The 22,939-nt window shown below is 50.1% G+C and overlaps 1 protein-coding gene across 1 annotated transcript in view; it reads right to left on the minus strand.

Moving 5' to 3' along the window:
* LOC133353368 (collagen alpha-1(XXI) chain-like) overlaps nucleotides 1-22,939 on the minus strand; it is a 134,681-nt gene that overhangs the window by 77,320 nt on the left and 34,422 nt on the right. Inside the window, exons 11-15 of the mRNA XM_061569560.1 lie at nucleotides 21,759-21,848; nucleotides 10,495-10,548; nucleotides 8,707-8,760; nucleotides 5,834-5,887; nucleotides 3,423-3,476 (exon numbers count right to left, since the gene is read on the minus strand). Of these exons, the coding sequence (XP_061425544.1) occupies nucleotides 3,423-3,476; nucleotides 5,834-5,887; nucleotides 8,707-8,760; nucleotides 10,495-10,548; nucleotides 21,759-21,848 (306 nt within the window). The remainder of the gene's footprint in view (nucleotides 1-3,422; nucleotides 3,477-5,833; nucleotides 5,888-8,706; nucleotides 8,761-10,494; nucleotides 10,549-21,758; nucleotides 21,849-22,939) is intronic.

The raw sequence follows: 22,939 nt of genomic DNA on the forward strand, positions 1-22,939 counted from the left end.
AGCGTCCGCTACGGGAGATATAAAACGCCGAGCTGGGTCTCCCCTTGGGACAAGCCGCCCTTAAATCGGCACCTGGTGCCAATTTCGGCAAAGGCGTCAGCACGTGGGGAGACAAAGGCGGCCGAGCGTGGGGCTGGCCACACCACCCCCGTTGTCCGCTGGCGCCAGCCCCTAATAGGCGCTCGCCAAACCCAACCGCTCCAATATTCTGTTGGAAGCTACAATTAATGACCTTCGTACGACACTTGTGTATGTGCTTAGCAGTCGCGTAACTTGGCGTGGCGGCACGGGGGTGCCTTGCTCCCCCCCCACTCTGGTAGCCAAAGCTACGAGTTGGGGCCCCCTAGACAACCACCATGAGAATGGTTTTCAACAACAGTGTAAACACAACAACAACAACTTATGCGAAGACGGCACGCCCCGACAGCGTTAAATGTTCTAGAACGCGAGCGTAACGACGATGTGATTATGGCAAGAGAAGCCGTGATACTTATTGATATAATAACAGCTTCGAAGTGCGACCGTGCGAAATAAATCAAAATATCCCCCCCTTGAGCTGCCAATGTTGGTTTACTATGCCCACTGATGCGCGACACTCAAACGACGGCGTCTAAGAGTTAAACTCTTCCCGGCTCTATGCTCCTGATTTACAGGGCAGCACATTTATGGGCATTTTTTTTGGCACCGTTTGAAGGGATGCAATAACCCCCCACCCACCAACCCCGCCACCGCCACATGTGCAACTCTCATTGCGTCGCTAGATTTCTTTAAATTGTAAAAAAAAATACGGTCCCTGCGTATAATTTGATTGACAACAAAAAAAGACGAAAAAAAAAACAATGCCGAGTAATACATAAATACTGAAAAAAATGGCCACGATTTGCAATATCCAATAAAGTTTAGCTGCGTCGTTCTTCAAGAATAACGTGTGTTGCTTTTAACTCAAGCAAACTGCGTATTTTCTTTTTGCCGTCGTTCAGATGCAAATAAATCGTAAACAAAAAGTTACGACTGGGGAAATACGAACAACTCCCGGACCGTGTGTGTGTTTGTTTTACGGCTAAGCTACATTCCCCTTGAAGACCTTTGTCTAGACCTCTGCGCAATCAATGAAACAAGGGCTTTGGCAAAATCATTCTCCCCAATTTCCCCACTGCACCTCCTTAGTAGGAGCAAGCAGCAGCAGCAATCCCACTCAAGCGCGCAGGCTTTGAAAATCAAAAACATGCCCCTGCAAAGCTTCGCACGTGTGCACATGGACGCACACGTACAAAGACAAAGCTCCCCCGTATAGCCTCAACATACGTTTGGGGCAAGTGCTGTTAGGGAGCACCTAGGAAGGCCGGCACTGTGGCACACGTGAGCGTGGGTGGCCAGCACCACGCCCGGCCGCGTTTGTTTCCCTTGGTGGCGACATGTAGACATCGCACGAGGTACTCGTTTGGCCCAGGACCAGTTCAGATTATCCATCGCTGGTGTTGGCCGTGAGCGGGAATCGAACTCGAGTCGGTAGCGGAGTGCACCAACCGCTACACTACCACTCTCCACATGCGCAACGCATGCACGCACCCACACGCACACAGAGATTCCCCAGATAGACTTTACATACATATCCTGACCTAACTAACCTAACCGGGAAACATGAGCAGTATGTTTAAATATTTCACATTCATATAATTGAATGGAATTCATACGAAAACATTAACCCCCCACTGGGTCCTTCGAAGTTGCAGGCGCACAGTGATGACATTACTGAACCCTAATTAAGATCGAGAACTGGAGGGCCAACTTCACAATTCTGACAACCGCCTGAGGATGCTGGTGGCTGTAACCGCCAGCGACACGTCACCAGCGCTCGAGTTGTAAATGTCGTTGTGGGTTTTGCTCTCTGAAACGCACAACCGGTGGTGCTGAGGTGGTCGCGAATTGATCGCGTTTTGTTCACGTCGTGACAAACCTTACGAGTCGGTGGGCCAACGGCCCCCTCCCCGAAAAAAAAACGTGATCATGAATAAACATTTGCGGAATAAAAGTGTCGTTGGCGAACAACTGTCGTGGCCAGAATGTAGCACAAACAACAATGTTGTTGGGGCCAGTGACCGCACGCCTGGTCGCCTTTGTTTCCCCAGCATCGATGTTTCATACGCCGCACCGAATGCTCGTTTAAGGCCGAGCTGACCGAGGCGAGGCCCAGGACCGGGGTCAAATGTTCGTCGCCGATGTTGGCCGTGAGAACGGGAATCGAACTTGGTTCGCACAGTGGATCCTAAAAACGCCAGCGCGCTCATCACTTAAGTCACCGCTCCCCACGACACAAAGACAAATATCCCCCATATAGCCTTAACAGGCTGTTGGGGCAAGTGCTGTTAGCGAGCACCTTTGAAGGCCGGCATGGCACACGAGGGGATGGGTGGCCAGCACCACGCCCGGCCGCCTTTGTCTCCCTAGTGACGATGTTTACACACACCACCAGGCATTAATTTAGGCTGAGTCGAACTAGTGGAGGCCCAGGACCAGTTCAGATAATCTTCACTGGTGTTGGACGTGAGCGGGAATCTAACCCGGGTCGCCAGGTTCGTAGCGCAGCTTAGCGCTAACCGCGACACTACCGCTCTCCATGACATACACACATACAACACCCGCGCGTGTGCACACACAAGCACGCGTGCACGATCACATGTCAACCCGTCATGCACGACTAAAAGCAGAGCAACAGATTTTTCTTTTCAGGCAATGTATAGACCAGACTTTGTGGCGTCCACCTGAAGAGTTTACGTACACACACGGCGTCCCGTGCCTCGTTAAGGTTGAAGGCTAGGAGGCCAGCCCCAGGATAATCACACGTGTCAAGAGACGTACACACACACGCACACAAGAACAAATGCAGTTTCCCTAATGTACACATTCAGATACAAACCAAACTGAGGAATGCTTGCGAATACCCATGTGGACACATGCGCACATTTATCAGGCTGCTGTGGGTGTCATGAATGGGGTGAGTCTGTATATTGGTGCGTGGTGTACGATGGTGAGTGATGTCGAATGGTCAGTGAAATATGACGGTGAGTAATATACGATGGTGAGTGATATTTGATGGTGAGTGATATACCATGATGATCGTGAACAATGGTGAGTGATCTACGACGATGATGATGAGTCGTGAACAATGGTGAGTGATCTACGATGGTGATGATGAGTCGTGAACAATTGTGAGTGATATACTATGATGATCGTGAACAATGGTGAGAGATATACGATGATGATGATGAGTCGTGAACAATGGTGAGTGATCTACGATGATGATGATGAGTCGTGAACAATAGTGATTAGTGAGTGATATACGACGATGATGATGAGTCGTGAACAATGGTGAGTGATATACGACGATGATGATGAGTCGTGAACAATGGTGAGTGATCTACCTGTGGCCCCGGGGGGCCCAGGAGTCCAGGCATCCCCGGGTATCCCCGCTCGCCCTGGACACAACGGAGCAGAGCGGGACAGAGAATCCAAGTCAAAGATTCACTCGGCAGGTGAAGTCACAACAACAACAACAACCGCCATTCGCCACTAAGTGGCGGTGACGTCACCACGACGCTTGTGCCAGGCCATGTGCACCTTGAGGCCACGTGAAGTGTCGAAGGTCAAGTCACACACCCTGGGCCACGCGCGCAACAAAAATCGTCTCGGTTCCAAATAAGCAACGTGCATACATCGGCGTCGACGCGAACCTTTGTAGTTTTTTATTATTATTTTAAAGTACATTTATAGGACGTTTTATTTCAGTTGGAAATGGTATAGTTGAGTTCAGTGGAGAAGTCACGTAAAAGGGAAGTAATAAAATAAAAACATTATTTTTATTATTTTATTACTTCCCTTCTACGTGACTTTACCGAAAGAACCAAGAAGATGAATCCCTGCAGTCACGAAAGCTTTAAATCGAAATTCAGTGGAGAAGTACACCAGCTGCCCTGTGCAATCGGACCCCGGGGGATTGGAACCCGTGTCCCTGGCGTGTGAGAATGATTCACTCCCTGTTCCCATCTCCCTTGGCTAGAGCTCCTCCATCCACAGAATGTGCTCGCCATTCACGACTCTCCACTGAGCAGGGAATGGCACGGCATCACCTCGACCCAGAGCCTCATGCCCCCCCCCCTCCCACCCCGACAACTTGTTAGACAGTGATACGACATCTTCTTGGTTCTTTCGGTAAAGTCACGTAGAAGGGAAATAATAAAATAATATAACATAATAAAATATTATATTATTTTATTATGTTTTATTATTAAATATTATATTATTTTATTATGTTATATTATTTTATTATTTCCCTTCTACGTGACTTTACCGACAGAACCAAGAAGATGAATCCCTACAGTCACGAAAGCTTTAACTCGAAGTGATACAACAATTTATCCGCCAACTTTGTAAGACAGCCGCTCCAACCAAGGGCAGCCTGCACTTGCTGTAAGCGAGGCCACAGGAACTGGCTACATGCTCAGCTGTGCCGGACACGATGTTAGGGGAAAGTCGACCTTGGGAGGAAGAGGCAATTGGGATTGCGTTGTTCCGTACAAAATACCGAGTCGACCTGTGGGAGGTTCCCATTATTTTCTCGTTTCAGGCAAAGTTGACCTAGGGGGGTGGGGGTTGGTGGGCAGGGGGGGTTCCCTTTTGGTGGATAGGCAGACGACCGCCAGGACGGGGAGTTAATTTCACGAGCCCCGACGCTCAACAGGCCCTCGAATCGCCCCTAGGCTCGCAGAGCACTCAGAAATGTGTGTCAAATACAGTTGTTATGAGCAGGACAAACATTACTCACTCGCTCGCTCGCATACACGAGCCCACATCTGGCGCTGGCACAAGCACGTCTCTCCAGCGACTCATAGAAGAGGAACAATGTTCAACCTCCTCCCCCTCTACGACCACACCAAGATCAACCTCACGTGACCGAACCAAGATCAACCTCACGTGACCACACCGCAGACTCCGGGCATCCTCAACTGCAGCAGCAGCGGCGGCGGCGTCTTTTGGCTGCTCGTCATCGAACAAAGACCACGGCGGTCGCCGCATCGCGCGGCACTTTCAGAAGCGCTTCTGCGACCGTCTCGAAAGGCCCTTCCTTCCGACACGAGGAAGCCACGGGGCGCTGTGCACTTTTAAATCATCGGGATTGAAAACTAATTTCTTTAGAACTGCTTTTTGTGTGTGGTTTGCTGTCTTTCCCCCGGCACCTCCGATTAGCGCTGTCGGCTAGGTACAATGCGAAATTAGGTCAACATACGGACATACGTGATCAACCCCCTGTGACCGCACTGTGATCAATCCCTGTGAAACCAATGTGTGCACGACCCAACTGTCAATTATTTTGGTTCAATTCAATACAATTACATTGAGATTCTCATTTAAATTCATTGATAATCTCAATGCAGCTACATTTAGGCCCTCCGTCAAGGTACATTCCCAGCTACGGCTAAACATCAGTGGCGAGCGATACCTTAACCAGTCCTGAGAGCCCTCCACCCCCGTCCTCCAGTGTGTACAGAGGAACAATATTCACCCCCCTCTCCCCTTCTCTGAGCACACCAGAGTGGTGAAGTATGGTCAAACAACCCCCCAATTACTGCCACAATGGAGGCCTTCATCCGACTTCATCCGACAGCAGTCGACAGCGGCATCGTAAATTATGACTGTCGAAATAACAGTCTTAATAATAAAGCACTCGCGTTACTTACTTAGGGACGCGCCACTGAGGCTCACGATTTGTTATCATTTATCAGGAGGGCCAATGAATGCCACAACGGCTGAGAGTTTGGTTTTCGTGCCATCTCACCGGAGGTCCAGTGCTGCCCGGCTGCCCAGAGCTTCCGGCCACCCCCCGCGTCCCCTGTTGAGACAAAGGAACGAGCAGCCACGGGGCGGTCAGAACCACCTCGGAGACGGCAGCCACGGGAGTGGGGTGGGGGGGCACGACGTGGTGACGAAGCAAGAGACACGTTGTGTTTTGCGGTACAAAGCCACGTCCGAGCGCTTGGTCGAGGCCAGCGCGGCTTGGGTGGTGTCCACGGGAAAAGGTCAGCGTAACAACAAAAAAACCTGATTAATGATAATTGTTTTTTTTACCCTTTTATCTGGCAACAAAACTGACACATTTTTTACAAGGAGTCATGTTTGCATAGACCACAATACCTGCAGTCATAATGCAAACATAAACATAACTCTGATAATGTATGCACTATTCTTGAAGTTTATTGGTCCACACCCGAGACAGCTTTCCTTAGAGCCTAGTCTCACATGGTGTTGGACCAGATGACGCCAAAAGGCGCACAACTCAAAGACAATGCACCATCAGAGTATGAGAGCTCGGGGTAAGCATTTACACCATTGGAACCTCATTTGCCAGTAAAAAATATGATAATAGTTTTTTTACCCTTCTATCTGGCAACAAAACTGACACCTTTTTTTACAAGGAGTCATGTTTGCATAGACCACAATACCTGCAGTCATAATACCTGATTAATGTTCACATTTGCGACGACTGGAAGATCAGCTGCACGGCCTGGATGCATTTAAAGAAGCTCGCGCTTGTCGTTTTGTTCAGAATCAGAATGTTTATTTCTACTGGAGGAATCCGATGAGCTGTAAAGCTCTTTTTTCATAGATGTCCAGGAGTTCATCGTCAGTTGCCGGGCAACGCCGCCCCAGAAGGCTCGAGCCACGCCGAGCGGGCAGCAGCAAACAGCACCATCGACATTGCCACAGGCAAGAAGAGCGAGCAAACGTGTCTTGATTTTATTTGTTTTCATCACAAGATATTTGTAAAAGTGAGATGACGCGTCGGAGGTGTTGCTCAAACCACTCGCGTGTGTTCAAGGTACGGAATAAGGGGGATAACCTCAGAAGAGACCCAAGAAAGTTCGATAAGAACCTCCGTGAATTGACATAGTTTTATATTCACTCAAGAACAGCCCATGTGGCCGTGTGTGCCGTTAAGAATGGCTCATCTCCCAAATATTTAAATAATAATAACAACAAAGTTGAATATGTAAGACTCACAGCTGCTTCGTAAATCTAGCAGCGTGGAACCCCCCCCCCCCCCCCCCCCGTTGTGCCCAGCATCTCAATAAATGCAGCAGCTCAGAAACCCCACTGAGATGATCCTCTCTGTGCACAACGTGACGGAACGTTCGACCATAAAACGGGGTAAAGCTTTTTTTAATCCTTCAAAATCTTCACACTGGTGAATGGACCCCGTAGCTGTCACTGCTGAACACGGTCTATTAATGCTTTGGTGTTTGCATTGTCCTTGTACCGGTCGCCTTTAGGAGGCCTTGGGTCCAGCACTGGTGAGACGAAGCCATAGTACAGAGGAAGGCTGTTTCTGTTGCAGGCCAATCAGATTGAAGGGCAGTGCGTATATTGTCAATGCATATTCATATTCTTGGTTCTATCGGTAAAGTCACGTAGAAGGGAAACAATAAAATAATAAAAATATAAAACAGTAAAATGCTAACGACGTTTCGACTGCAACGGAAGCAATCATCGTCAGGTGTGAAAAACACACACATTTTCTTGCTGTGTTTTTCACAGCTGATGATGATTGCTTGTGTTGCAGTCGAAACGTCATGAGAATTTAATTCTTCTAGATTTGTATAATTTTATTGTTTCCCTTCTACGTGACTTTACCGAAAGAACCAAGAATATGAATCCCTGCAGTCACGAAAGCTTTGAATAAAAAAATGCACATTCAGTTTAACACGTAGGCTTTCGCGACGTGTATCATCCATAATACAGGCTTTTTTGGGGGGGTTAGATCGCGTAAACATGTCAATGTGTCGTTAAACCCGCCACCACTCGACACAGACAATTAGTAAGGTTTGTCACGTAAACAGAACGTGCCAATTCGTTACTGTCGCCTGATGAAGCTGGTTGTAATTACTTGCGAAACGTCGTGCTCAGATTGTAAATGTTGTGGATTGTCTCTCTAACACACGGGCGTGCTGTACTAGTGACGAATTGGCCACGTTCTGCTTATGTGACAAACCTTACTTGTTGGCTGTGTCGGGCGGGTTTAATGACACATTTATATATTTACGCGCTTTAACCCAAAAAAAACCCTCTATCATCGATGCATATTCGTTTGAATTTTTTACCGCAAGCGCTGTGACTGATGCACACTCTATGCCTTGTGATCGGTGTCTATTTTGTGCTTGAACATCTTCACGTCTGATAATTGGTTTTTTACCCTTCTATCTGGCAACAAAACTGACAGATAGAAGGGTAAAAAACCAATTATCATATTTTTACTGGCAAATGAGGTTCCCATAGTGTATCTTCACGTCTGTTTGTTACCAGCCAGGAAGGGTGACAGCCTGTTCTTTTTTCTATCATTCAATAGCTTTCTCGACACGTTCTATTCCACACCACCGCTTTTACCCTATCCTCCTCCATCCTCCACGTGTGTCCTGTCACTCAGAGCTTCCTCTTAAATCACGACCGTCTTACCACAATTGTACGCCACACATCGTCCGAGTTTGCTTACCCTGTGCAAATTTCCCAGTATCTTCTGCACTCGAGGCCACACGCTTTTGCTTTGTTCCAAACATACAGTGGCTTTTCTGTGGTCCAGCCATCTGTCCCACATAGTGATGCAGACATCGCCATTGTCTGCATATGCCCAGTTCATTCACGGGGTGTCCTTCTCACCTGTGGACCAGGGATTCCAGCTATCCCTTGGCTGCCTTGAAGTCCACGAATTCCCTAGAATTCCCAACAGGCGGGGGGGGGGGACGGGGGGACACAACAACATCACGACACTTAAGCGGGGAAGGGGGTGGAAAAGGTGAACGATGCACGGGTTAAATCACGCGGAGCGACGGATGAGCATTGGCCTCACTGGCGGGCAAGAACAAATACGGTGATTTGGGAGGCGGTGGCTCGGGAATCGAAAACGTCGGAGCCGGAAAACTCCGGAGAACCTGGGTTTGAACCCAGGTTCATCCGCCAAATGGTTAACCTCGGTCTGCCGAGTGCAGGGAGTTTGTCTCGGCACGGTCGGCAATGGTTGCGCATCTTTAGTCTGTTGTCCTTCACCATGCATTTCCGATTAGCGCGGTTAGCTACGAACGGTGCGAGGGAAGATCAACATGCATGCATGTAGATGTCAGAAAATGACAAAACGTTCACGCAATTTCATTGTTCTTCCTAACTTGGCGAAAGTGATAAGCGTGTATGATGGTAAATAATAATAATAAATAAAATTTCCACTTTGATTGCTATGCAAAGATTTTCTCTGCAGCTGGATGTGGGGTAAATCACAGAACTCCTGTTGTGGCGGTAAGAAAAAACCTCAACTCATTCGTCAACAACACCGTGGCCTTCAATAAAAAAAAAATTATTATCAGTCATGTGTTAGGCATTGTTCCTTCTTCATAGCACATGCCCGAACCATCGCATATTACATACACACGTGCTTTTATTTATTATTATTTTGAGCCAATGTTATTGACAGACTTGCAGAGTGTTGTGCTTGTACACCACTGCCAATGCAGCCAGTATTCACCAATCGATTAGTTCAGTTAGTGGATAAGAGATCACTGGAACAGACTTCAGAGGCAGCTCTGCCATGTCCACTTCCGTGGGTCATTCTTCCAACGTGGTGGGTACGCTGCATTGCACTTTGGGGGGGGGGGCTCTGAATAGGTGCTGTGTCACGTGGCATAGTGCCGACGACACAATTGGAATGAAGCCGTGAATATACATTTTCATTTTTCAACTAAATTATTACTCATTGCAAGTTTGTACTTTGCCCATCGATATAAAATGGTGATCCGTGGTAAACGGGGCGGTTCGTTCTGTAAGGTGCGTCGCGTCGATGCTGCGCGCTCAGATTGCTCAGCGAGCGGTGACGTGCATTCCATTTAAACAAATATACATGTATACCGTGTTGGCAAACGTCATTGAGGCGTGTTCCGTACGTTTATCCGGTGCGTGGCGGCGGAAATATTCGTCTTGAATTTTGTCCGGAACAATTAGGAACATTCGCGGTGATCGAATTGGTCGACAACGCTACCCGATAAATAACCAACGCCCGTTGTTCAGGCGTGGGTTTAAACGGCGTGTGCCGCTAACAAGCATGGAATGTTTTATTCACCCACCCGCCCCCCCCCCCCCCCACGTCGAAAAAAGTAGTGGATATTCTAAAATATAAGAGAGCGTCTTTGTGCGAGAGGCTGAACACACTCTCCAAGAGTTGTTATTTATATATATATTTTTAAAAAATATTTCATCCGCTGCAAGCTCAACAGAGCGAAACACTCACGTTCTGCCAAGGTTGCACGCCGCACCCGCTGAGATAAAAGCCCCGGAGCGTGGCGGGGCGAGAGCGAATTGGAGCGAGGGGTTCTGCGAATGCATTAAAGTGTCCTCGAGGAAGAAGAAGAAGAAAAAGCCGTCGCGTGCACTCATCGGAGATGTGAAAGGTGAAGTACTCACAGGCTTACCATCAGCTCCCTGGGTACCAGTCTCTCCTTGGGTACCACGCTCCCCCTTGACACACACACGCACAGACAAACATACCCTCATGTAGCTTCTTAACAGACTTGGGACAAGCGCTCTTAGCGAGTAGCACCTCGTGAAGAACGACACGGTGGCACGCGAGGTCGGGTGGGTGGCCAGCACCACGCCCGGCCCCGCATTTGTCCCCAAAGTGCCGATGTCGTACACACTGGACCAGGGACTCACTTCAGACTGAGTCTACCACGGGGAGGCCTAGGACAGCTTCAAATATTCGCCGCTGTTATTGGCCGTGAGCCGGAATCAAACTCGGGTTGCGCGGTTTCGTTGCGGCATTTTGCTAACCACTACACTACCGCTCCCCACGCACACACACATATGCAGGCACACGTATCCCCGGTTAACCTTTCAACTTCCTTCATAGCGATGTTCATTAATACATTAGAAATATACACGTGTCCATTGGTATTTAGTTTCTTGCTCAATACTGTGCTCAATTATTACAACCCACACACAACATTTTGGTGAATATTTTGTCGGGGTTATTTTTGAGTCCATGCATTTCTCTCCCTTCGACAATGTGACGTGAATGCTGGCTATGACGACGACAAGCCCTGTAAGTACACAGTAGTCACCCTAACAGGAGGCTGCGTCCCAAGGGTGATGGGACAGACCCGGCCGTTAGCCTGGGTTTCACACCAGGAAAATACGGAGAACTCCCCCCCCCATCAAACGCAGAACACTTAGCGTGGGCCGTGACAACACAAAGGGATGGTCAAGCTGGTGGGCCTACACATTGAGAGCACACCAATACCAATAGCTGGCATTCGCCACTAAGTCGCGGTGCCAGGCCTGGTGCACCTTGAGGCAACGTGAAGTGTCGAAGGCTCGCTGATGGGAGGAGCTCATACCCAGGTGCCATGGGTTGGCTGATTGAGAGCAACAACAAGCGCCATTCGCCACTAAGTGGTGGTGACATCCCCACCACTTAGTGGCGGTGACGTCACCACGGCGCCTGTGCCAGGCTATGTGCACGTTAAGGCCACGTGAAGTGTCGAACGCCCGCAGGGCAGGAGGTTACGGGGCAGACCCAGCAGGTGCCACGGGTCGACTGACTCAGATAACTGGTAGATGCACCACCTGTGCCCCCTACTGTGCCAACTGAAAGCACACACACACACACGTGCAGTTCTTCTGAGCTAGTGGTCTGGACGAGGTTGGCAGCTGTCGTACATCGCAATGCTCGCACAATCTGCGCGCGTTTCTTCCAGCCTAAGCTCGGTGTGTGGGCACCGAGATTTTGTGTTCGTGTTACTTGATACCGGATCCGGGATCAATGTTTGCGTGAACTGCGGTTTTGGGGATCCAAGGATTTTTTGAGACCGCCGCGGAATTTGTTGTGCCCGCACCTGCCGAAAAGGGAACCACGCTGCCCTGATTACGACGTGAGGAAAGCCACGTCACATGGTGAACACCCACCGATCCGATAATTGGAACGAAAAACAAATATAACAATGGCAAGGCTGCTCTATATAGCCTCAACGGACTGGTGGGGCAAGTGGTGTTAGCGAGCAGCACATTGTAGGGGTGGGTGGCCCAGCACCACGCCCGACCGCCTTTGTCTCCCCAGTGGTGATGTTTACACACACCACACCAGGTACTCATTTGAGGCTGAGTCGACCTAGGGAAGGCCCATGACCGGTTCAGATAATCCTCGCTGGTGTCGGCCGCGAGCGGGAATTGAACCCGGGTCGCCGTGTTCGTAAGCGCAGCGCGCTAAAACAGCTGCACGACTGCTCCCCACACACATATTCACACGTACAAATATATACACGTATATATATACAACTCGCAGCCATACTGGGGCTTAGTGTGAAGGTGCCAAACGCTCTTGCTGTGCTCTCGCGAATTTGGCGGGGCCCGCACACGCGAGCGTGCAACAAAGGCGCTCGTTCACGCGCCTCCGTCGATTCGCCCACGACATTGGCCGAGCGAAAACCGAGCGAATGATCTTTGGCCGGCGTCGACATCACGAGCGCGCCCGAAACTCGGCGAGAACCGATCAAGCTGCGGCGCTCTCGTCGCCGCTGATCTGCCGGTCCGAATGGGGGCTCGAGTTTGTATTTCTTTTGTAGTGACGACGATGCCGAAGGTTGCAGAGCAGCCCAACATGCGCGCTATTGCCGGGGCCGCTGTTGGCGCAAACTTCCCTTTCCCCGTGGTCATCGAAGTCGCCGTACCCTGGGCTCACCAGGAGGTGGCGGTTTACGGTAAGTGGATTGATCCTCCATCTGTTTACATCTGTACGGAGGGAGAGGGGGGTCGTCGATTGTAAGCCCCCAACTCTTCAACTTGCACACGTGGGTTTTCTCCAACTCGTAGCGTACCCGTTATTCATTCATTGGCTGAAAAAAACGATTGCATTTAAAGTCCTGGATAAATTAGTTGAGCAAAACAAAATCTATACGGGGATTGAGTGTTGCCCCTTTCACCCGTGCGGCTTTTCCTCCCAGGCACTCCGGTTTAACTCCCGCATGTATAAGCAATTCATTAACGCAGTTGGGCGAACACCCCTAATATATAGGGCCACAGAGCTTGGGCAATCGTTGGTGGTGCCGGCTCTGGCTGCCTTCTTCCCGCCTGCCTGTGGCTTTTAGCCGCGCCTCCGAATCCGAGGAAGTCTGTGCAGCGCGTTACAAATACCTAACGGTTTAAACATTCATTTGGCAGAACGACATCGATGGCAGTCGTAAGAGCAAATGGCTCGAATATTTATTTTACGAGGGTTGGAGAGGTTAATACTCCACCCCCCCCCCAAGTGAATTACAATTATTTTTGCAATTTATGGCCCATGATTAATTTATTGATTTAATATTCCAGTGAATGTTAGCCCCTCTAGTAGTTGCAGGTCTGACTTGAAACCTCTTATATTGAACACAGACCGACTGAAAAAAAAATCAGTTTGTAACACATGGGCAGGATGTGATAATGTAAGTAATCGATTAATGCATTATAGATCATTCCACCACCGATGCTCACCGTGGTTCTGTCCTTTCCAACGGTTTGTTTGTTGATTTGGCAGTGACTTTAATAAGAGCGTGCTCTTTAATTCTCTCCCCAGTACAAACTAAAATTTCCCCGCTCGCGTAATTTTGTCAGCAAATTAGGTCAATTAAGTAACAAATGAAAACGCTCACAACCAATGCAGCTTCCTGAAAGTCAGTGGAAAACATTTTGGCTCAGGTTATTTCTTCTTCTTCTTCTTCTCAGCAAAAATAAATAAATGACATCAGCCGGCCAGATCTTACATCATATTCTCGGAATCCACTGCACATGTAGTGACATAAGAAGGGAGGGGCTGCTGGGGGCTCTGGGTTCCCAGGTGGGTCCAGACGCTTAAGCCTCTGGGCGCCAGGCGCTGGGTTCCCAGGGGGTCCAGACGCTTAAGCCACTGGGCGCCAGGCGTTGGGTTCCCAGGCGCTTAAGCCTTTTTGGCGCCGCCAACGGGGGGGGGCTGTGTGTGCTCTGTGGGATGTCTGGTGGCGCACACGGCCCCACCCCTCGTTAGACCAGGCATAAAAGGAGAGCTCCCTGGACGATCAGGGCCCAGTTGTAACTCAAGACCCAAGACCCACGACCAGCCATCTGAAGACCCTGGGATGCTGTGAGAGCCAGCGCTGGGACTCTGGAACTCCCGACTCTACGACCTTGTGAGGGCGAGTTCCGGAGCGTAGCCAGAGTAGAGTATCTAGGCTGTGTAGCTAGGCTGTGTACCTAGGCTGTAACAGAGTATCAGGACTGTTGGAGAGTTGGAGTACTGTTGGAGTGTTGTATTGTAATAAAGAAGTACATCTACAAGTGTCTCCGGAACCCGTTACACACGAAACGACAAAAACATACAACTTACATGTTCCATTAAAACCCAACACTTGTACCCAATGGAAAATCACGAGCTATGAAAAATGCATTCACTGAGCCCTCGAATACAATTGTGTGGGACTCTGCGTGAGGTTTATGAGATTTGCTTGGAACCCGATAAGTGCACATGATCTATCCCCTCGGAACTTTCTTTTGTACTTCGGATGAATCCCCTCGCATTTCTGTCGAGACATTCGTGCCACAGATTAAGTATGCCCTTTCTGCCGCCATCGTCTCCTCCACCTCCACCACGCAAGTTAAGGGCCAAAGGTTCAGCCCCTGCAATTGCCTACTCGCGCTCCTGCTAGCGGAAGGGCCTCCACTCCAGAGAGAAACCTCCAGAGAAGCGCCTTCAAGAGAGGGACATTTGGCCGAATCTTGCACCTCGTGGCCAGACGTCCTGGAAAAGCTACAGAATCCCGCGCGCAACGACCCCAAATCGTGTGACCTGCTTCTCGACTGACTGCGGTGGACACGCTCGTGCCGCTGGGTGGACATACGCAGGAGGAGGGTTGATGAAATGTTGGAATGGCCGTCACCTCCATCGGGTGGCGGCGAGCTTCGGAGGTCGAGAAGTTTGAGCCGAACGCCCGTCGCGCTCCCACGGCGATGAATCTCGCGTCGTGGCAAAAATCCTTTCAGCCACCGTTGAGGCGCAGCTTCGTCGGTCAAAATGAGGATCGATACATTGGCCACGTGTGATCGATTTTCTTCTGTGGGGCCTTGACCAAAAAACACTGGACGAGGAGACAAAAGTCGAAGTGGAACAATTGACAAGAAGGTTAAAAGATCTGTACTGGGGCGGGGGGGGGGGAGGACCCAGTGCCGGATTATCCTCATAACAAAAGTAGCTACATATGTAGTAGCTACCACATTGCGACGGGCCTCGCACTTTCAAGGGCCCCGCGCTAAATGCTTTCAAGCTATCAATTCCGGTTCAGTGATTCTGCACTTGCTCTATTACTATAGCACTATACCGCCTTCAACTTTTACGAACGACTGGGTGTTTAAGGTTAGCGATTTGTCGTAATATCTGGCTGTATAGCAAATGAAAAAGTACAATCAATTTACTATGCAAGTTAAACATTTATGTTTTAATATTTACGTGTCTTTTTTATCTAGGACCCCTTACTAACATATGCTACAGGCCCCGCACTTGCTTCATCCGGCACTGGGAGGGTGGTGGGGGGGGGGAAGTCTCGCTGAGCGAAGATCTCAAAGGATCGATTTTGGGGCAAAAGGCCAACAAGGAGCAGAAAACAGACGGTTCTTCTTCACCGCTCAGAAGGGGGCCCACATCACCGTCATCATCATCATCAATGTTCAGTTTGCAGGATCCTCGTCCCGGGGCCTATCTGGCGCGTCGTTGTTTGACCCTGAAGAGGGCCGTTGGCGTGGCCTCGTGTTGTTGTTGTTGCCCCGGAAACCGGGGCATCGGCGATCGACGTTGGATCGCCGCGTCGACGGCTGTTCATCCGCAGTTTCCCACTTGACGGGGGCGAGCCGCGCGCAGGCTGCTGCCGTCTTGCACTCCAGGGGGGCCCGCGTGACGAAATGAAACTCGGCAAGGCTGGCCGGCATGGATGGTGGAGGGGCAGCTCAAACCCTCGAGCGGGGAAAGCAGCGCTGTCCAGCGGACGCAAACTGTCCACGGCACCGAATTGGATTGGTCGCCAACACGAAGCGAGTTCAGGCCGCGAGATCCGTTGCTGCGAAACACGTGTCCCACGTGGGGCATGAGGGGTGGAAATAAATAAACAGAAACGACCGCGGAGCAACCGGTTGCGATGCTCCATCCCGTTGAGAGGCGCGCCGACGCTCGCTCGCTGCAACTTGGCGGAGATCGAAACGCGTCCTCCCGAGAATTTCCTTCCCGAGGAACGCGGTTCCGTTTTGGAGAGGTCGGGGTTGGTGGTGGTGGTGGTGGTGGCCAGGAAAGAAAAAAATTAACCCGTAAAAACAAAGTTTTTCACTATAAATCCTTTATATGCGTGGCGGCTAGAGTCCTCTCGTCCTCTGGCTTGAGATGGCTGCCACCTATGGGTCAGATGATTGCCTGCCACCATTAAGCAATTGGTAATTAAATATAATTTATTTTTTCCTAAAAAGTGTAACATTTTGGAAAAAAAATTTCACGAAAATAAATTGTCACGCACAACGAGTCTGTGTGGAAATTGTCCGCTCGATTGGATCACGGGAAGTGGGTTAAAAAACGACCGAAAGATTTGCATGGTCGTAAGCGCGCAAGCAAGCAAGCAAGTGAACTTAATATAAAGGATTTAAAATTCCCAACAGTTCTGGAAGCTGAGTTGCAACCCCGGTAAAGGGTTTTTGAAACTCTCTGCACTCTGTGTAGATTACGAAGTTGCATTCGTGACCACATTGGGCTGCGTCCAGCTATGCGCTACCGCCTTTCACAGTATCTGCGAGTGCCTGTGACCAGGAAATATACACAGTATATATACACACACAGTGTAATACACCTTTTATATATATACACAGTAAATACGCACAGTATATATTTTTTGGTGTTTAGTTTGTTGTACTTCCGCCGCACCACCAATTAGCACATTTGGCTATGTATGGTGCGAAAGAAGTTCAACATACATACATTCAAATGGTGTACCGTATTTTCTGCATATATATACTGTGTATATATATTGTAGGGGATAAAACTCGTCTGATAGGACGTCCACAGCGAGAAGATTGAGCAAATAATTGCATTGGCGAGCAGGTGCTGGAGTGGATTATTGTGCCTCAAGATCTGCGGCAGCAGATTTTGGGGAGGCTTCATGCAGCAGTGGATTGAACATGGTTGATGACGATGATTCTGCATAAGATAATCATTGCTCAGGCCGCGGGGCTTTCTTCATCACGTGGCATATACAGCCCTTTGTCTATCCACTGCTGGATGATGGCATCCATACACCACGTGGGACGCGGCGGTTACGCTGGCCAGCTCGGGTTAGTGAAGGCGGGGAGCATAGACGTGTGAGTACAACGGTACAACGTTACATCTGCCCCCGGGGCAATGTCTTCCCAGTTCCGGTATGTATTCATACCGCAGCAGGTACTCATTTAAGGCTGAGTCGACCTAGGGTTAGGCCCAGGACCGGTTCAGATATTCGTCGCTGATATCGTCTGTAAGGAGTGGGAGTCGAACTCGGGGCAATGGGTCCATTGTGCCAACAGACTGCTGCTAAAGAATCCATTCTTCAGGGAAGATACAGTTCATATAATAATAATAATGAGAGGCAAAAAAATTAGCAAAATGTGCAATTGTCTGCCAGCATAAAGGAAACTTCTAGTCACTGCTCTCAAAACCGAGCCAGGGCACGTAGAACCCGAACTGGGATATTTTATTTTTGAAGGCGAAGAGGCGTCACGCCCAGACCCCCCCCCCCCCCCCCCCCACGTGTGCCAAGCTCCGCACGCGTCATTGCTGGAGGAACGAACGCTTTCTTGAATATTTGAGAAACAAATATAAATATATAAAATCTGCCTCGTTGCGGGGTGAATGTAGGCACTCGCTTTTTTTTTTGTTTGCAGAGCGCGGTTCCGGGGGCCAATTCTTACGTAACGCGAGGGTAGAGGGCCCCCACGCAAACCCCTGTCGACGAGCTCTGGGAACGCGCGATGATTTAACACGCCGGGGGTCCGATTCGTGTCGCTGTCTCAAGCCGTAAGTTCGCAGACTTTCGATTTTTTTTTCTCTCGCCAGAACGAGGACCCAATTCTAGTGAAAAACGTGGAGGAAAATAAAATGCGAATATTTCTACGCTTCCGCAATTCCCCCGCGCGACAGGTTCCGTGCGGCAATGCGGTCCCTTCCGAATTGTCGCTGGGGCGGAAAGCAACGATGGCGAAAAAATTCTGCAAAAACGGCCGAAATGTTGGGATTCACCCACTCCGCATGGGTGACGGTAAACCGTTACTTCTATAAAAAGGTGGAATCGCTCGTGCAGTGTTTCTCTCGCAAATTCTGTAGATTCTGCTAATTTTGAAAATACAGTCAATGTGAAGCTTGAGTTTGATTCAGACCCTGACACCTGCTGTACATTTGGAGTTTTTTGGTGTTTCTCTGCTCGTGATTGGATGGATTTTCCTCCGAGTCCTCCGGTTTTTCTCTCCACATTTAGAATCAACGTGCCGTTAGAGCGTTTGGCTGCCTCTATACATTTCCACGTGATAAGCCACTTCGTTGAGCTATCATTTGTGTCCAGGTCGTTTCTGAAAAGAGCGGTGTAGCACAGCGGGCTCTTACCTGGTAACATAATGGCTAATTCCATAAATGACTGTTGGCATCAAGTGGGAAGAAACCGGAGAAAACCAACCACACGTACGAGAAAGGCAAGATTCATTATTGCCTGGCCAAACCTCGCAGCCCCACGCCTCTCACGCCAAGCAAGCCTTAGCGTGGGCCACCCATCATACAATGACTATCCAGGCTCCAGGCTGCTTATCTTCAGGGATCTTGACCATATCCGATGTGTTCATGGTGATGTGGTCACTGGCGCTAGCACTGCATCTCCGCTACATTGAAATATGAACCCACTAAACCAGATTCAGAGATAAATTGCTACTGGCATGTGCGGCCAGGAATTATACCCAAGTCTTCTAAATAATGCTGAGGATTATCCCCCCATTCCATTACTTACCACAATATTCGCCTTCGGCGTGTTATTTTTTTTTCAAGACAGGCAATGCATTTCGATCAGTGTTCGGTTACTTAACATAATTTAGCGATGGGTTAATACATCCAATCGGACAAAAGTGCTCAAATTTCATCAACAAAAGTCAATCATAACGGCGCTGTGTTGACACAGTACCAAGCGTGACATGAATTACGCGAGCATCTGCCCAGGTCTCCAGATGACGGCGGAAGGTTCGGCCTCGCGATTGCTTGCTCACTGCCACTGCTGGCTGGACGGAATGTCCTCTGCTAAAGGGTGCTCTGAAGAGTCCCCTTTCGAGGAAACTTTTTTGGCCTAATCGTCCACTCTGGCGAGACACCTCGCAATAGGTGTATCGCCCAGGGAGCGTTTTGGAGTTTGCCGTTGATCCCCAAAGGCGACGCAGAGCGCCCGCTGCCTCACCACAGGAACGTGGAATTTCCAACATCAGCCTCCGGCTCGGGACTGCAGACGGGAGCTAAGCAAACCTGCCCTCGTTGCTCGTTTGACTCTTGACGACGCGAGGGAGAGGTGACAGAAATGAGAAATACTGCATAATTCTGCAGCCCTACAGACGCGATCGAAACGTGGTGGCGCAAACGGAGGATGACTAAGTACGATGATTAACTAAACTATATCTTTTTATTTGATCAGGTAAGGCCCCCTGAGGTGTGCAGCTCTTATTAAGAAGCGACCTGGCCGCTGATGGTGGCTCAACGAAGCGGCCTATCGCGTGGACAGTTAGAGCGGCAGCCAAATTAACCTGAACGAGCGACGTTGATTCTAAACGTGGAGGCAAAAAAACCTGAGGACCCGGAGAAAAATCCACGCGACCATGTTGGATCAAACCCAAGACCTCCTGCATACCAGGCGAGGGAGCTAACATCTCCTAGCCAACGTGATGATGATGAGAGAGAGACACGCAAGCTCCAAATATACAGCAGGCGTCAGGGTCTGAATCGAACCCACGACCTCCTGCGTACCAGGCGAGGTAGTTAACATCTCCTAGCCACCGTGGCGTCAGGGTCGGGATCGATCCCACGACCTCCTGCGTACCAGGCGAGGTAGTTAACATCTCCTAGCCACCGTGGCGTCAGGGTCGGGATCGAACCCACGACCTCCTGCGTACCAGGCGAGGTAGTTAACATCTCCTAGCCACCGTGGCGTCAGGGTCGGGATCGAACCCACGACCTCCTGCTTACCAGGCGAGGTAGTAAACATCTCCTAGCCACCGTGGCGTCAGGGTCGGGATCGATCCCACGACCTCCTGCGTACCAGGCGAGGGAGTTAACATCTCCTAGCCACCGTGGCGTCAGGGTCGGGATCGATCCTACGACCTCCTGCGTACCAGGCGAGGTAGTAAACATCTCGCCACCGCAGCGCCCTCTTACCGCCGTGCAAGTAGTAATCCGTTATGTAACAATACACTCTCGGGGGGAAAGAATCCACATTATGTCAAGCCGAAGCGTAGCGCGAACACATTAAAAGTGATCCGAACGGCAAAGGGATTGCATAACATGACGTGCGTGCCTCTCATGTAATAACTCCACATGCTCTGGCTTGAACCCCCCCCCCCTCTCCAATCTCCCCCTCCCTCGCCCTCCCCATCCCGTATGTACCAGCATTGAGTCTTGGCAGGATGTCAACCAACCGCAGGGAGGCGAAAGCAATGAACACAAACCTCCGGCGAGGTGCAGGATCCCCAACGATGGCGATGGGCGAGGGCAATGTCAGAGCCCTTTTGTGTCGCTCCACTGCTGGATGAGAGTCTCTCCCCTCCCCCCCCCCCCCCCCACACACACACACTTTGAGCTACTTGCATCGATAGAAAATGTTCGGGTCGTCCCATGGAGTTGGGCTCTGGAGGCGATCCCGAGCGGAGAGGCATCATGTTGCACGATAGAGGCTTTTGTTTTTGAGGTGAGATCGCCTAATTATGGGATCTGACCCCAAAAAAACGACCCCTCTGTTATGGACAACATTGTTCGCGAAAACCTACGTGTTAGACATCACGCTTCTCCTTGCCATTGTGGCAATCGAGGACAATTGATTTGATCACGTACGGGTCAAATATATGTGTGGGGGGTGTTTTGACCATACTTCACCGCATTGGTCAGTGCGGGTTGGCAATGGCGGGGAGCACGCATGTTGAATCTAAGAAGTAGAGTCCGATCTCCTTTCACGCGCGCTGATTTCACAACGCGAATTGGATGTGTAAGGCGACGAATGTTTTCGGGAGGAACATTTTTCACAAAGCGGATGCCGGTTGCATTCAACGCGATCGAGTGAATGGAACCACGTCGCGTGGGAAGGAATGAGCGGTCAGATCCCGGAAGGCGTTGGGATACTGCTGGATGCTTCTAGATGCTACCCACGCACCCTGCGTTGCTCATCTCACGTGTCATCGCGGACTGTGCTTTACCCCCTAGATCATATACCATTCATTAGAACGCGATTTTTCCATAACTCGGTGTTCTTCAGGAACGCAACTACTGCCGCGTTCTAGGGGAACAGAGTGTACTCAGGCGTAGCTCCACAGCCCGTTACGACCTCTTATACGCGATGGTTGCCCATCTATGCACCCGCCAGGCTCAATCTGCCTGTTAGGCTTCCGTGGATCTGACGGACCCGGAATTTCCTCGCGCGTCTCACCTTCTTTCCTGGTGTCCCGGGGGGCCCTGAGGGTCCTGGGGGGCACGTGCAGGGGGGCGCTTGGGCTGGTGGCAAGCGGTCGCCCTCGCACTGCCCGCACACACGCACACGCACACACACACGCGCACGCACGCACACACACACACGCACACACACGCACGCACACACGCACACACACACGCACGCACACACACACACACGCACACACGCACGCACACACACACGCACACACGCACACACGCGTGCACACACGCACAGGCACACACACACGCACGCACACACACACGCACACACACGCACGCGCGCACAGACACACACACACGCACGCACGCACACACGCACGCACACACGCACACACACACACACGCACGCACACACACACGCACACACGCACGCACACACGCACGCACACACACACGCACGCACACACACACGCACACACACACGCACACACACACGCACGCACACACACAGAGGTCACGCGGCACAGGGGACAATGCATCGGACACGGAGTCGGAGAGCACTGTCAGCACTCGGATATCGCCATTCAAACGGTGGCGAGGTGTTAACTACCTCGCCTGGTATGCAAGAGGTCGCGGGGTCGATCCGGTCCCTGACGCCTGCTGCTGTATATTTGGGAGTTTGCGTGTTCTCTCTCTCTACCCGTAGTTGCGTGGATTTTTCTCCGGGTTCTCCGGTTTTTCCCACCACAGTTACGCTGCCGTAAATTTCCACATGATAAGCCACTTCGTTGAGCTATCATTTTTGGGCAGGTCACTTCTGAAAGTGAGTTATAAAAAAGAGTTTAGTTTAATCTTGATTTGAAGCTTTCGTAACTGCAGGAATTACGTTCTTTTGGTAAAGTTAAGTTGAAAAAAAAGTTTCGGTTAGTTTATAGTTTTAGTTTAAACAAAAAAACTACGAGTGCATTTTCTGCTCAGCTTAGCATGGAGCAGTACTCACCACTTGTTTATAACCCTGTAATTCCACATTCCTATGGCGGGGATTACTCATTCATTGGACACCCACAACTGGCTTTCCCGGCAATGTGATACCAATTTTATCGACCCCAAAGGGATGATGATGATGATAATGGCCTCCAACACTGCCTGCCGTGAAGCTCCATGCTTAACTTTAATTTTTTATTTCATCTCGATGTCAAAAACATACTTGGAGGATAA

Source organism: Lethenteron reissneri, chromosome 43, assembly GCF_015708825.2.
Source record: "Lethenteron reissneri isolate LAM-NWPU_2019-01 chromosome 43, ASM1570882v1, whole genome shotgun sequence".
Lineage (NCBI taxonomy): Eukaryota > Metazoa > Chordata > Hyperoartia > Petromyzontiformes > Petromyzontidae > Lethenteron > Lethenteron reissneri.